Source organism: Staurois parvus, unplaced genomic scaffold, assembly GCF_062004578.1.
Source record: "Staurois parvus isolate SC_StPar_1 unplaced genomic scaffold, SC_StPar_1.0 ptg000186l, whole genome shotgun sequence".
Taxonomy (NCBI): domain Eukaryota; kingdom Metazoa; phylum Chordata; class Amphibia; order Anura; family Ranidae; genus Staurois; species Staurois parvus.
In genome coordinates, this window is record NW_028317982.1 from 626039 (window position 1) to 642847 (window position 16809).

At 46.1% G+C, this 16809-nt stretch overlaps 1 protein-coding gene across 2 annotated transcripts in view; it reads right to left on the minus strand.

Annotated features, from left to right (window-relative positions):
* Nucleotides 1-427: 427 nt before the first annotated feature.
* The window catches only part of EVC (EvC ciliary complex subunit 1), a 194127-nt gene continuing 177745 nt past the window's right edge, over nt 428-16809 (minus strand). For both annotated transcript variants that reach the window (XM_089677394.1, XM_089677392.1), the window contains 2 exons: nt 4830-4923; nt 428-654 (listed from right to left, as the gene is read on the minus strand). In XM_089677394.1, the coding sequence (XP_089533520.1) occupies nt 614-654; nt 4830-4923 (135 nt within the window). In that variant the 3' untranslated portion in view covers nt 428-613. The remainder of the gene's footprint in view (nt 655-4829; nt 4924-16809) is intronic.

A 16809-nucleotide genomic window follows, 5' to 3' on the forward strand; every position in this document is an offset into this window, starting at 1 on the left:
CCCCCTGCTGAAATTTCCCGCAATTAATGAAATATCTGGGATTGTACTCTATACTCCTGTACCTTTTCTTACACAGCAATCTGCCTATACATATACAGAGTTTAGAGTGTGTTGTTTGCTGTCAGTCTCTTAAAAAGCACTGAATACTGAACCTTTAGGCCACATTCACACCTGTGCATTCTGGGAATGCACACAGAAACACACATTTCTAGAAATGTGCAAAAAACATGCCAAAATGTGCATTGCACTTGTGGTTCTAGAACCCTCCATGTGGCAAAAAAACAAAAGTAAAAAAACGCACTAAAAAACGCAAGAGGCTCACTGCCAAAAAAAGGGTAAAGGAGCTACTTTGGTATATTTATCAAGTGAATGGGCTGCCCTATGCTTTCATGTGACTAACGCATGGAAAAAACACATCACGTTGCACTGAGCCTTATCACTTTTATGAGAGCAACTCACACCAACCAATCAGAACTGATCTTCTTTGGGTTAATGCACTTTTCACTGCTCTATGGGAAAATTCACTGTGAGATCACTTTGAGTCTATCAATGAAAGTTCACATGTGAATCATATATGTTGTGATTGATTGTTTTCATAATTCCTGGAATATCGTCACTTCATCTTCTTCACAGGGAGAGCTTTACTAGCAAGTTCTAGACACAGAAAGAGACAATAAGAGAAATTATTTTAACACTTAAATAGCATTTCCAGACAACATGCAGTGAATGTCTGTTCACTGGCGAACTAAGAAAAAACATTCATTGCATATTTTTTTCTGAGTTGATATAAATTAAAGGGGAATTGCGATAATATAACAATACAAACACAGATACTTACCTACCTGCTGCAGCATCGGTCTGATCCTGCCGCTGTCCCCTGTCGGCTCTATACCCAAGAACTGAGCAATCACGTGACTGCTGAGCACACAGTTCTCAGGTCTGCACTGTCAGTCACCGCTCTCTGCTCTATCACTCTGGCTCTCACTGGAGTGCTGGGCTGTGGAGAAGGAGGGAATGGCTGGCTTGAGCTCTCCGTGGCATCTGTGTGAAATAGCACTAACAGTGCTGTAATTTTCTTAAATCTCTGGCCATTTTGGACAGCCCACACTGCTTCCTCCCTTCTAGACAATCAGGGTGTCCGGCTGCTGCCTGTGAAGCCTCCAATGCTCTGTGACAGTGGAGAATAGGTTGCGTCTTTTTCTGAACTGACTGCAGCCTCCAATCATGTGCATGTAGTCTCCCAGACACAGTTTCCATGTCAGAGATTGAATAATCAAATACTGAGGCTAGTACTGTCAAAAGTCAAACAACAAAAAAAAAAATTTCCAGCTCACACTTGCCAGCCAGCCTGCAAAACAAACCAAATTAACCTGTCTAGCAGTATGCGTTCAAAATAGGGGTTTACAGTGAGGAACAGAAGTATTTGAACACCCTGCAATTTTGCAAGTTCTCCCACTTAGAAATCATGGAGGGGTCTGAAATTCACATTGTAGGTGCATTCCCACTCTGAGAGACAGAATTAAAAAAAAAATCAGGAAATCACATTGTATGATTTTTAAAGAATTTATTTGTCTTGCACTGCTGAACATAAGTATTTGAACACCTAAGAAACAGCAAGAATTCTGGCTCTCAAAGACCTGTTAATGTGCCTTTAAAAAGTCTACCTCTACACCATTCATTAATCTAACTTAATAGCACCTGTCTGAGCTCTTTAAAGACACCTGTCCACCCCACAGTCAGTCAGACGCCAACTACTACCATGGGCAAGACCAAAGAACTGTCAAAAGACACCAGAGACAAAATTGTGGACCTCCACAAGGCTGGAAAGGGCTACAGGGCAATTGCCAAGCAACTTGGTGAAAATAGATCAACTGTTGGAGCAATTGTTAGAAAATGGAAGAGGCTAAAGACGACTGTCAGTCTTCCTCAAACTGGGGCTCCATGCAAGACCTCACCTCGTGGGGTATCACTGATGATAAGAAAGGTGAGGAATCAGCCCAGAACTACAAGGGAGGAGATGGTCAATGACATGAAGAGAGCTGGGACCACAGTTTCAAAGGTCACTGTCGGTAGAACACTACGCCGTCATGGTTTCAAATCATGCATTGCACGGAAGGTTCCCCTGCTCAAGTCATCACATGTCCAGGCCCGTCTGAATTCAGATGGCCAATGACCATCTGAATGATCCAGAGGAGGCATGGGAGAAAGTCATATGGTCAGATGAGACCAAAGTAGAACTTTTTGGTCTAAACTTCACTCGTCGTGTTTAGAGGAAAAAGAAGGATGAGTTGCATCCCAAGAACACCATCCCTACTGAAGCATGGGGGTGGTAACATCATGCTTTGGTGGTGCTTTTCTGCGAAGGGGACAGGAGGACTGCACTGTATTAAGGAGAGGATGAATGGGGCCATTTATTGTGAGATTTTGAGCAACAACCTCCTTCCCTCAGGAAGAGCATTGAAGATGGGTCGTGGCTGGGTCTTCCAACATGACAACGACCCGAAGCACACAGCCAGGATAACCAAGGAGTGGCTCCATAAGAAGCATATCAAGGTTCTGGAGTGGCCTAGCAAGTCTCCAGACCTAAATCCAATAGAACATCTTTGGAGGGAGCTGAAACTCCGTATTGCTCAGCCACAGCCCTGACACCTGACAGATCTAGAGGAGATCTGTGTGGAGGAGTGGGACAAAATCCCTGTTACAGTGTGTGCAAACCTGGTCAAGAACTACAGGAAATGTTTGACCTCTGTAATTGCAAACAAATGCTTCTGTACCAAATATTAACACTGATTTTCTCAGGTGTTCAAATACTTATGTTCAGCAGTGCAAGACAAATAAATTCTTTAAAAATCATACAATGTGATTTCCTGAATTTTTTTTTAAATTCTGTCTCTCAGAGTGGGAATGCACCTGCAATGTGAATTTCAGACCCCTCCATGATTTCTAAGTGGGAGAACTTGCAAAATCGCAGGGTGTTCAAATACATCTGTTCCTCACTCTAGTTAGTACACATTTGCAAATACATGTATAAGCTACAGAGCCTCCTCATGGCACCCCAGTATTTTGTAGTTCCTAACTCTTCAAATTTTAAGAGCCCCCATAGTAGAGGCACATGTATTTAATGGATAGACCAAAGGCAGATGGACCTGAGGAAGCCCACCCCTCCTTAAAGGTACAGGCACTGGACACCCAGCATGTAGCACAATGGCAGCTAAGGTGTCCAGTGAGCCCCCTCACCAACAATTTTACAGTACAAAAAATGGCCACTGCCCCAGTCTATAACTGGCCTTCACAGCAAGGAGCACATGGACGGACAACGCATGTCAAACAACAAAAAAGAAACATTCCAAACTCAACTTGCCAACCAGCCTGCAAAACAAACAGAATTACCTGTCTAGCAGTATGCGTTAAAAACAGGGTTTTAGTTAACACACATTTGCAAATACATGCGTATTGTTGTTTGACATGTGTCGCTCATCTATGTGCTCCTTGCTTTGAAGGCCAGTTATAGACTGGGGCAGTGGCCATTTTTCGTACTGTTGAATTGTTGGTGAGGGGGCTCACTGGACACCTTAGCTGCCATTGTGCTACATGCTGGGTGTCCAGTGCGCTCCTGTACCTTTAAGGAGGGGTGGACTCCCTCAGGTCCATCTGCCCTTGGTCTGTCAATTAAATACATGTGCCTCTACTATGGGGGCTCTTAAAATGTGAAGAGTTAGGAACTACAGAATATCGGGGTGCCGTAACGAGGCTAACTAAACTCCTGTTTTTAACGCATACTGCTAGACAGGTAATTCGGTTTGTTTGCAGGCTGGCTGGCAAGTTAGAGCTGGGAATTTTTCTCTTTTGTTGTTTGACATGCATCGCCCGTCCATGTGCTCCTTGCTGTGAAGGCCAGTTATAGACTGGGGCAGTGGCCATATTTGTACTAGTACTGTCAAATGGCATAATGAATTGCTACTTTATTTATGTGAGCAGTGTTAAAAAGTGGTACCTGATGATCATGTCTCTTTATCAGATCTAAACACCCTGAGCTTGAGGTCATCCCTGGCATTCAAGAGCATAAAGTGAAGGTAGCTGTAAGTATCCAATTTTAATGGATTATATGAGCTTGGGTACACTAAGGAAGTGACAGGTTTTCTTTAGTAACACATTTCTAGCAGCAATGTTGTGCAGATCATAGGGACTATTCATATTTTTGTTTTTTTCCAATATGTTGTGGATAGACCAAAAACTGCTAATCAGCCAAGCAAAAGGAATGGAGCCATTTACCTTGACATTGACTTTAATGTTTTACAGGATTCACTAGACTGGATCTCTGTAACACTGGGAGAGCTGTTAACTAGCAGAAAAATACAACTTCTGCTGCTAGCCTGAAAGGACTTATATTTCTTTGAGGTCTGTTGATGCTAGGAACAGGTCAGATGGGGTAATGGTCAGTGTCTGCCAGGAACAGTTCCAAGGCTGCAAAAGGAGGTATAATACAACTAAACCATACTACTTTGTAATCAACATATACAATGTTGTCATCCTGACGTGTGTATTAGTGGAAATGAATATGGTATAGAATTCTCTTTATTATACCTGGTAGTACTAAAAGTACTTTCAGTTATTAAAATAACTAAAATGCACTTTTTCATATAGTAATAAACATATTGTGATATGATGGCTGTAGTACTTTTGCACTACTTGAAAACCAAATCCCATAATTTCCTTGTAATGTGGCAGTGCAATGGAGAGACTTTACTTATGCTGCAGATTACAGGTTACATCAAAGAAAAAAATCAGCTTCCTCTAGTATGGAAACACTTATATGGATTGTAACTCACCAGGATGTCCAACTCTGTTGGTTACAGGACTATTGTCCGAAAGACGGATCTTTGCCATTGTAGCCAGCTCAGCAATGAAATCTTGTTCTGCTTCCTAAAAACACCAAGAATCAAACAAACAAAATAATATTAGTATTTACAGCTGAATGATATACTGTAAGTGATGAACATAGGTACACTTCCATTTGTAACCAGTTCCATCACAGGTATAGATGGAATGATGTTTGTTGCACACCTCCAGATGAAGCTGGCCATAGATGGTACTTTTTTTTTTGTACCATGTTGAACAAAAAAAGATTCCTCCATCCACACAAGCAAGGTAGATGGCGGAATCCCCCTGCCAGAACTATTCTGACAGTGGGACTCTTTGCTATCAGAATACAACTTATCAGTGTCTGTAGCTGCCGATCACCAAATGTTTACCAGCTTCTCAGTTCGACTTCTGTCAAACGCTGATGGGCACACATGCATCAAAATTCATTCAGCCCTTGCTAAACTGACTGAATTTCCATCTGTTTGTTGCCAGCTTTACAATACAAACTGAAGCAAGGCAAGAAGGTAGGATCGGCAAATATGCAAAAGTGCTGTAAATAGAAGTTTAAAGTGATCAAATCAAAGAGTAGAATTAAAGTGCGTGTCTTTTTTTTAAGCTTTGGATAGCATAGGGAAGGGGTACAACCCCAAATCTCCTTTAAAGAGATTTCTTTAACTTCCTGTCCTACTGACATTTTATCAGACCTGACCTGAGGGGGAACTCTTCATCAGCACCATAGACAGAAATAATATATAGTATGTGTATGTATAATTGTGAGTTAGGGACCTTAGATTGTACGCCCCTTGAGGGTTAGGGACTGATGTGAATGTACAATATATATGGCGCTATATAAGTACATGAAATAAATAATATTACGAGATAAGTGTTCCCCTTTTTTTCATTTGATGCCTGTGTGCTTTATAAGGTGCTCTGCAAATCCAATAAAACATGGAGACTTAAGAGACTCTACTATCTCTTTAATGCGAAAGCAGTTTTTTGATCGATTCAGAACAGACTACTGCGATTGTTGGTTCCCTATTTTAGCCTGAGCTTGATAAGTATTTATGGAATAGTCAGCAGAGGCAGTAAAATTCATCAATATACACCCACATTTGAAATATCACTTTTCAAGAATTTTGAACCCTGCTTTTCAAACCTGGCTTTTCATGTGCACAAAAATGTATAAAAAAAAAGAGGCTGATCTCTTATCTTTTTGTGAAAATGATCAGAAAATGGATTGCATCGTGCAGGATTAAAAAATTAAGGCAACCAAAGAGGCTGGAGATGATGAATGTAACATATCAGCATTCCTGGTTTATCACTATGTGCAGCATTCCCCGCATGGGATATTTGTTTGCTGTGTCTCTACACTGCAGTGAAGGATGAAGAGGATGGAAACTTTAAAGAAAATATCAACCAATCACTATCTTCATCTAAACTGCCCATATAACATAATCCCAATGCAATTTTATCACAGTGAAAAACACTTACTGCATTCCAACAGGAGTGTAAGGATATATAAAATAGAAGTTAACACTCTGTGTTTTCATTAAACTAGAGGGAACAGGTTAGAAAATAAAATAAAAAGATTTTTTTATTTTTAATTTACTATAAAGTAAATTCTCTGATTCCATTGAGACACACAGGGATTTTGACACAGTGAGGTTATGCTCTTAATTCCAGAGGATTAGACACTGGCAAGCAAAAAAACAAAAACAAAAAACCATACACCAGCCTCTGTATAGTCCATCCTCTCCCCAGCATGCCTCCATGTGGTACCAAAGGCAAGACCAAAAAGATAGAGGAGTGGGACTCACGTCCCTCCAACAGACTCCAAGGAAAAGATTTTTGTATTTCTCAATAAGGGACAGATGATCAGATTGAAATCAGAGACAAGTGCTGCCTTAATAAGGAATACAGATACAGTTGGAGCAGTCCAAATGAAGAGTAGCCAACAGCCACTAACAGACCAATGAATACTGTATATTGAACCCATCTGTAACTCAGACATATTGGAAGAACCAATGTTTTAATCTGAGCCAGACCAGGGGAAGCCCTATCAAAACAGCAGAACTGCTATAACTAAGGGGAGTAACTAAGGGGAGGCAACAGAGGAGCAATCTAATGCTCCAGCCCAGGAGAAAAATATCACTGCTGAAAAGGAGGTAATTCTATCTGCAAGAACACTGGGCCTGAGTCAGTGAGATGCTGTGAAAACTAACCAACAATCCACCAAAAGAAGTGGAACAAGCATTAACCTGAGGAGAAGGAACCTAGACCTACAATGAGATGTGGTCAACAGAATAAAACCTCTCACGTTAACAGGTTTCCCGAAGGAATCCAGGACCATCAAAGACGACCCAGAAAAGAAGACCAGTCAGTTAACCTTGGAAGGCCCAACACTAATTTTGGTTGCATAATCATTAATGTGGAGTGTGTGTTGTAACGACTGTGCGCAACAGAGACATTGAACCTATACATGACAGCCAGACAGCCCTTTTTCTTTTTCATGAGCAATGATCTTCCTCCCCTCCTCCCTCCTGAAAACTGGAATTTGTAGCTGTAACTTTTAACAAACTTCAAAAGAATGTCTTATCTTAATTAAAACACAGACCTGTCCAGGGCTGTAAACAGCTAATTAGTCTTGGCAGTATGTCTGTTTCCACTAACCATGGAAAACACTTTCCTCTGCCCTATCGTAAAATAATAATAACTCAGTCAAATAGTCACACATGACCTGTAAGGCCACTAAGGCTCTATGAATGCAGAGCGTGCCAAAAAACGCCTATTCTACATGTAACAATTAAACATACAATTCATAGAATTACACAGGAACAGGGCACATTAATATTAGGTATATATTTGAATAGGGAATATCATAATGAACAAATCAAGGTCATATATGACTAGATATGAGCGAATTATTCAAAAATTCGATTCGGCTGATTCGCCGAATTCGCGGAATAAATTCGATTCGAGGCGAATATATTCGCTGCGAATTTAACGTGTAAAAAGGGTGTTTCTAGGCTTCAGAGAGCCTTTATATTAGTGCAGAACACTGTACCTTTAATTTAAATGCCCTTGGAGTCTGCTGGGGAAGAGAAATAATACTGTCAGTCAGTATGACATGCAGATGAGTGCCGTCGATCTTAGAATCACCGCACACTTCACTCATTTGGGCAGTCACGGGGCCAAAACCAGAGTGTGGAGCCACAGTGTGGCGGTGGAGGCAGCAGCAATGGGAGGCCATACAGCACCCTATGACAAAATGGAACCCACCAGCAGTGTGAGGAGACCTGAAAGTGGCACATGGCAGAGTGTGGCGATGGAGACAGCAGCAATGGGAGGCCGTACAGGGACCCATGACACACTCTGGACCTGGCAGCAGCATGAGGAGGTGGTACAGGGGCCCATGACAGATTACGGGCCTGGCAGCAGCATGAGGAGTCGGTACGGGGGCCCATGGCAGATTACGGGCCTGGCAGCAGCAATGGGAGGCCATACAGCACCCTATGACAAAATGGAACCCACCAGCAGTGTGAGGAGACTTGAAAGTGGCACATGGCAGAGTGTGGCGATGGAGACAGCAGCAATGGGAGCCCGTACAGGGACCCATGACACACTCTGGACCTGGCAGCAGCATGAGGAGGCGGTACAGGGGCCCATGACAGATTACAGGCCTGGCAGCAGCATGAGGAGTCGGTACGGGGGCCCATGGCAGATTACGGGCCTGGCAGCAGCAATGGGAGGCCATACAGCACCCTATGACAAAATGGAACCCACCAGCAGTGTGAGGAAACCTGAAAGTGGCACATGGCAGAGTGTGGCGATGGAGACAGCAGCAATGGGAGGCCGTACAGGGACCCATGACACACTCTGGACCTGGCAGCAGCATGAGGAGACGGTACAGGGGCCCATGACAGATTACGGGCCTGGCAGCAGCATGAGGAGTCGGTACGGGGGCCCATGGCAGATTACGGGCCTGGCAGCAGCATGAGGAGGCGGTACAGGGGCCCATGGCAGAGTGGCGGAGCGTAAGCAGCTAAAATTGAAGGCCATACAGAGGCCTATGTTAAAAAGTCCCCCCAGCAGCAGCGTGGGGAGACGACTATCAAGAGTCCAATGGCAGAGTGGCGGAGCAGAAGCAGCTTCAATTGAAGGCCATACACAGGCCTAGGTTTAAAAGTCCCTCACAGTTAATTCCAATAACGAACTCTACTCCTCCGTGCAATCTACTTACGAGACCCTGGGCAGGTCTGGGTCCAATTTGTGGTAGAGACTGGTTTTGTTCAGCCATGCTTGAGCGAGTAATAACAGGTCTGTGCTGCCCTTTGGTGTCTGGCTTAATGCGCACAACACTGAACGTCCCAGCGTTTGTCAACGATTTGCCGTTAAGTGATGCAAACCCGCTGAACCACGTTCATGAGGAGCCGGTACAGGGGGCCATGAATCAGTATGGACCTGGCAGCAGCGTGAGCAGACGACAGAGGCACATGGCGCAGGGTGGCGGTGTAGGCAGCATTATTCTGAAGCCATACACAGGCCTAGGTTAAAAAGCGGAAGCCGTCAGCAGCGTGAGCAGACGACAGAGGCACATGGCGCAGGGTGGCGGTGGAGGCATCAGCAATGGAAGGCCATACAGCACCCTATCACAAAATGGAACCCACCAACAGTGTAAGGAGACCTGAAAGTGGCACATGGCAGAGTCTGGCGATGAAGTCAGCAGCAATGGGAGGCCGTACAGGGACCCATGACACACTCTGGACCTGGCAGCAGCAAGAGGAGGCGGTACAGGGGCCCATGGCAGAGTGGCGAAGCATAAGCAGCTTAAATTGAAGGCCATACAGAGGCCTATGTTAAAAATAATAACATGTTTGGGGCATGATTCATGGTGGATTTAGTCAGTTGTGTCAGGAAATGGTGGTTTGAAATCCAGACTAATCCACGCCTGATTCATTTTCACAAACGTGAGTCTCTCCACACTTTGGGTGGACAGTCGTGTCCTCTGCGGAGTTACAATACCTCCTGCCGCACTAAACACGCGCTCCGATGCCACGCTACTGGCCGGGCTTGACAGCCTTTCAAGGGCAAATTCAGCTAGTTGGGGCCAAAGGTCAAGTTTCGTTGCCCAGTAGTCAAGGGGATTGTCTACCTCGGTTGGCAGGGTGCTGTCCAAGTAGGCCCGAGCCTGTTGTTTGAGGTCCTGCTCCAGGTCCACCTGATGCTGCGGCTGGTTAGTAGTTTCCTCACTGCGCTGGTGAAGAAAGCTACTCATCATCGACTGCAGACTGAGGCAGCCGCTGCTGGTGGAGCTGCCACTGCTCCTACCACCCCACCCATCCCCTGCTGCCATGGCAGCGGAATGCGAGCGCACAGGGCCCACAGTGTCTGAGGATGGACGTTGGCGCAGAAAGGCAGAGACCAACTGACTACATAGGTGGTTTTTATAGTACTTTATTTTGGCCTCCCTCTCAGCAGGTGTGAAAAAGGCCACCATTTTTGAACGGTAGCGAGGGTCCAACAAGGTGGACAGCCAAAAGTCATCCCTCTGTCTGATGGTTATTATTCGGCTGTCGCTACGCAAGCAACCGAGCATGCTATGGGCCATTTGTGCCAAGGAATGCGAGGGACTCCCTGCCTCCATCTCCACAGCATACTGCCACGGTGCGTCTGGGTCCTCTGTCTCCTCCTCCTCCTCCTCTACCAGATGCTCCTGCTCCTCCACTCCTGTCCGCTGAGTGGAAAAACCACCCATTTCACTCAATAATTCCTGAGCACCAATGTCCTCCTCTACCTCCTCCTCTTCTTCCTGTCCTGCCCCCACAGGGGTCATGTGGCGTTGAGATCTGTGCGCCACGTCTACCGCACCCTGACCAGCCATTGTTAACAGCATTTGTTCCAGGACATGCAACAGAGGAATGACGTCGTTCATCCCATAGTCCTGCCGACTCACGAATAGCGTGGCCTCCTCAAAGGGCCTGAGCAAGCGGCAGGTGTCACGCATGAGCTGCCAATGGCTGACATCTAAGTTACACAGGGGAGTACCTTTATCCGCTTGTAACATCAGGAAATCGGTGATGGCCTTTCGCTGTTCGTAAAGGCGGTCTAACATATGTAGGGTTGAATTCCACCTTGTTGCAACGTCGCAGATCAGGCGATGCTGTGGAATTCCGTTCTGCCGCTGCAGCTCAAGGAGGGTGTGCTTTGCGGTGTAGGAATGGCTGAAATGCATGCAAAGTTTACGTGACATTTTAAGGATGTCTTGCAGTGGGATGGTGGATTTTAGGAACCGCTTGACAACCAGATTGAACACGTGAGCCATGCATGGCGCATGGCACAACCTTCCTTGACGCAGAGCAGACACCATGTTCTTTCCGTTGTCGGTCAACATGGTTCCGATTTTCAGTTTGCGCGGAGACAGCCATCTGTCGATTTCTCTGTTCATTACACTCAGAAGTTCCTCCCCTGTGTGACTACGTTCGCCAAGGCATACCAGGTGCAGCACAGTGTGACACCGTTGCGCCCTGCACATGTGATATGCCGGTCGGGTAATGGGACTTGGCACGGGGGTGGCGGCTGAGGACACGGCGGAAGAAGAGGTGGTAGAGGCGGACATCTTTGCTGGACCAAGGACGTGCAAACGTGGAGGCAAAAGCGGCGTGACCTGTCCAAGTTGCTGGTGCGGCTGTGCCGGCACCACGTTCACCCAGTGGGCCGTAAATGACATGTACTGTCCCTGACCGTAGTTACAGCTCCACACGTCGGCGCTGCCGTGCACGTTGGCAGAGACCGACATGCTCAAAGACTGGCCCACCATCTCTTCTACATGTGAATGCAGGGCTGGCACTGCCTTTTTGGCGAAGAAATGCCGGCTTGGCACTCTCCACCGCGGCTCGGCACAAGCCATCATTTCTCGGAAAGGTGCTGAGTCCACCACTTGGAAAGGGAGGGACTGCAGCACCAGCAACTTGGACAGGAGGACGTTCAGCTTCTGCACCGTCGGGTGCGTGCTCGCAAACTGTTGTCTCTTGGAAACGGATTCCAAGAAAGACTGATGACGGAATCCGTGAAGAGGAGTAGCAGGAGAAGGAGCATCTGAACGAGCGGAAGATGCCAACGAGCGACAACTCCCCTCAGAAGAGGTGTTGGAGCCTTGACTGGCTGATAGAGGGCGATTGACGTCGGGTGACGGAGCAAGTAACGGAGAGGGTGATGGAGCGGGGGCTGGGGCAGGCAGAACCGCCGTATCTTTATCACGGTTTTCCCAGGCCACCGAATGGCAACGCTGCATATGCTGACGCAACGCTGTAGTCCCAACATGGGCCCCCTGGCCACGCTTGACTTTCTGGCCACATAGTCGACATACGGCTACGTTTACTTCCTCGGGCGGCTTGACGAAAAATTGCCACACCGCCGAGTAGGAAACTTTGCCCCCGCTACTCCTCACTGGCTGACTGCTACTTCCTCCGTGCACACCGGCACCACTACTGGCCGTGGTGGTAGGCTGCAGTGGAGCTGGTGCTCTACTCCGTGGCCGTTTGCCTCCACTGACACTGCTGCGACCCTGCTGCCTCCTGGGCAACCCACCGACTGTTTTGCTCGCTGGCAAGCTGGCACCCTCTTCTCCTGATGATGCGGAAGCAATAGCCTGATGACGACAAGGCTGCCAAGTGCGATCAGCCTCATCATCATCAATTAGGGTCTCCGCGTCACTACTAGCCCCCTCGGCTGCGTGTGGGTCAGGAGACAGACCTGTCTCTAGACCGGCTACCGAGCCACTCTCCTCGCCAGTACTTCTTCGCCTGGCTGCTGAAGAGGCTGATGTCTCCCCCCGTTCCTGACCGCCCTCTGTTAGCTCTTCCTCACTGTACAGTGGGGCTGAGCCCACAGCATGCAATACTTCGCTTGGTGAGGGAACACCAAAGGACAGGGGCAGGTAGAGGACACGTGATTTCAGTGGGCTTGCTCCCGGGCCATGCCAACTAATGGTTGTGTCTGACGTACCCACCGACCGTTGGCTGTAGGTGTCAGAGGTGACCTGGGAAGAGGAAGACGACCGAGTCAACCAATCGATGACGGCAGGGTTGTCGGTGGAGACACGACCGCTGGATGACACCGGGAGCACTGGCGTCTGGCTGCGACTAGTGCTGCCTCGACCCCTTCCTCTGCTGCCACGTCTGCTCGCTCCTGAAACATTGCCTCCTCTGCCACTCCTGTGCGTGTTGTCTGACATACTCTTTAATTCAATAGTGGTTGTGAAGCAGAAAGTAACAATTCTGTGTCCCTGAGTAACAATTCTGTGTCCCCGAGTAACGATTCTGTGTCCCTGAGTAACAATTCTGTGTCCCCGAGTAACGATTCTGTGTCCCCGAGTAACAATTCTGTGTCCCCGAGTAACGATTCTGTGTCCCCGAGTAACGATTCTGTGTCCATGAGTAACGATTCTGTGTCCCTGAGTAACGAGTAACGATTCTGTGTCCCTGAGTAACGATTCTGTGTCCCTGAGTAACGATTCTGTGTCCCTGAGTAACGATTCTGTGTCCCCGAGTAACAATTCTGTGTCCCCGAGTAACGATTCTGTGTCCCCGAGTAACGATTCTGTGTCCATGAGTAACGATTCTGTGTCCCTGAGTAACGAGTAACGATTCTGTGTCCCTGAGTAACGATTCTGTGTCCCTGAGTAACGATTCTGTGTCCCTGAGTAACGATTCTGTGTCCCTGAGTAACGATTCTGTGTCCCTCAGTAACGATTCTGTGTCCCTGAGTAACGATTCTGTGTCCCTCAGTAACGATTCTGTGTCCCTCAGTAACGATTCTGTGTCCATGAGTAACGATTCTGTGTCCCTGAGTAACGATTCTGTGTCCCTGAGTAACGATTCTGTGTCCCTCAGTAACGATTCTGTGTCCCTGAGTAACGATTCTGTGTCCCTGAGTAACGATTCTGTGTCCCTCAGTAACGATTCTGTGTCCCTGAGTAACGATTCTGTGTCCCTCAGTAACGATTCTGTGTCCCTCAGTAACGATTCTGTGTCCATGAGTAACGATTCTGTGTCCCTGAGTAACGATTCTGTGTCCCTGAGTAACGATTCTGTGTCCCTCAGTAACGATTCTGTGTCCCTGAGTAACGATTCTGTGTCCCTGAGTAACGATTCTGTGTCCCTCAGTAACGATTCTGTGTCCCTCAGTAACGATTCTGTGTCCCTGAGTAACGATTCTGTGTCCCCGAGTAACAATTCTGTGTCCCCGAGTAACGATTCTGTGTCCCTCAGTAACAATTCTGTGTCCCTGAGTAACGATTCTGTGTCCCTGAGTAACGATTCTGTGTCCCTGAGTAACAATTCTGTGTCCCTGAGTAACGATTCTGTGTCCCTGAGTAACGATTCTGTGTCCCTGAGTAACGATTCTGTGGCCCTAAAGTCTCTGTGGCCCTAACTCTGTCCCTAATACAGACAGGTCTGTCTCTCTTGAATGACCGGAGGCTAATGGAGTATTCTAAGATGGCCGCAATTTATAGCTCCACCATTACACAGTGCTGGCTGGCTGGCTGCTGATTGGCTAATGCGATCACATGTCATGAATGAATGCATTATGGGTCAGCGCGCCTTGTCTGCGCGCCTTCCCAGAGATCCCCGCTCCGTCGCCACACATGTCGCCGCCATTTTTGGGAAAATTCGATTCGTGCATCCGAAGTTTGCTAATTTTCGGATTCGGCGCGAATCGAATTTTTCCTGATCTTCGAAACGAATTCCACTTCGCCATGTTCGATTCGCTCATCTCTATATATGACTATGTTAGTACATAGGAAAGGGGAGATAGCAGCCTCTTCCCTCCTGTGTGACAAAAGTACACTGTGTTTGCTATCCCTGGGTTCGAAATTTAATTCTGAATAATAATCTGCCAGTTGCTAGAATACCACCTGCATGTTTTGGAAGTTGTTAATATTAGTATGAAACAGTAGTTGGGTCATAAATTTGGTGACATCCTAGTACCCATCCTCTAAACTGGATGATTGGCCAGTTGTTCTCGGGCGACACCCATTTGATATCATAGAAAAGGACTGACCGGATCTAGTATTGAGCTCTCGTTTACCATCAACCAAAGAACATCTTAACGGACTTGAGAGCCAAGGCAACATTTTTGCTCGGACAATTGGACTCTAAACCAGGACTTTGCAAATATTCTGCTATCTTAACTCCTTTCTTTTATTTCTCTGTTGCATTATTATTCTCTTTATGTCTTTGTAACATCCCTTTCTGTAAATATTTTAATTGCACCATTTGACCTTTTTAGTAATAAACCCTATTTTGAAAAGTGTTGAAACGGTCTCTAAAGCTTTTAATGCAAACAAAAGAATCCCTGTCTCTTGAAGAGTGCTACTGTATGCAATAATCCTCTGAATATACCTGTCTGTGGCAACAGTGTGTGTTGCAGACATTTATTGTTCACATTTGTTCTTGCTAACATTGTGAATGGAAGATAGTTTTGGGACTATCTGGTGACAGTTTGGAGTTTGAAAAGTTATTTGCATAATTAACCTAACCCAGTGACAATCGCTCTCAGGCTGCTGGCACATGGATTGTGGTCCTGCGAGCTGGAAAATCTTTATGCAGGGTGCAGCTGAGAGTGGCATTGTTATGCAAGTAACAGAGCTGTGTGAGATTGGCTGGTCCTTTGTCGCAAGTTGGTGAGAAGGGCAGGGGTCGGGAACCACATTCATCACATATGTTCCTTGCTAAAGAACATTGTTTTGTGTCAAATTGTTATGGGTAAAGTTCCAGAGTTGACAGAGGGGTCCCCGCTGTCAGAATAGAATAGAACAGTGGGGAGGATTCCTCCATTCACCTCACTTGTGTGAATGGAGGAATCTGTTGTTTTTTTTCCTGATCAGTCCATTTTATGTATTAAAAAAACCCTTCATTCACAGCCTGTGAGGAGAGAGCAAGGCGGGGGGCAGGGCTGAGCTGAGTGTGTCAATAGACACACATAGCACAGCTCAGGAGTGAGCCTTCATGAGTGCCCCCAAAGCAAGAGACTTGATATGGGGGCATTCATAAGAGGGAACACGAGAAGAGGAGGATCAGGAAAGTATATATTTTTTTTAATTCCGTTTACAATCACTTTAATGAGCTGTAATAATTTTTGCCTTTTATTTCGTCCTGGAGTGTAGCTTTATGTAAAATATAATTGTTATTGTATCTCTTCCTACTCCACCCAAAAGTTGAACTGTCTTAAAAATTTTAGTGATGAAGAAAGCAGTCTCCTTGTTATTCTCAGAGAGGGTATAGTGAGAGCGCACACACCACTGAAGACATGCATGCGCACAAAACGCGTCAGTTGGAGCCGCACTTGCTAACGTCACGCCGTCATTGCCGAAGGTCGGAATGGCGGCCATCTTAGTACTCCATTTTACCTTCATTCTTACTTGCTTCCACATGGATCGTCTTTTATTCATTATTTCATAAAATACTACACTATATAGTACTTATGGCTCCTGTGGTGAGCTATTCCTTATAGGAGAGGGTCCACCTGCGTTTTTTGCCCTTGGCTGAGCATCCCTTGCAGAGGCTTCATTGCTGTAACCTGTACCCAGATGAGATGTGCTTACATGCTGTTTACCAGTAAATGTCTGGTGAGTGTACATCTGACAGAGGTGGTGGATTCCCTATTGGATAACTTCACAATATTTCACCGTGATTGCCGTACTTCTATCCTTACGGACAATTTATAGCTCTTACTCCACTGATATTTTATCGACTTTATATATTCTTACTTTTGTGCTGCACTTTACTGTTTCACATTTATTGAATGATTTATTGGGCATTTTTTATATTTGATTTTTATATGCTGCACTTGCCTGTTCCGCTGATCAATTTTTTTTTTCCCGCTATATGTCAGATTGACTTTGCACTTTATTTTCACTATAATATCATTCACTTATTTTAGCGC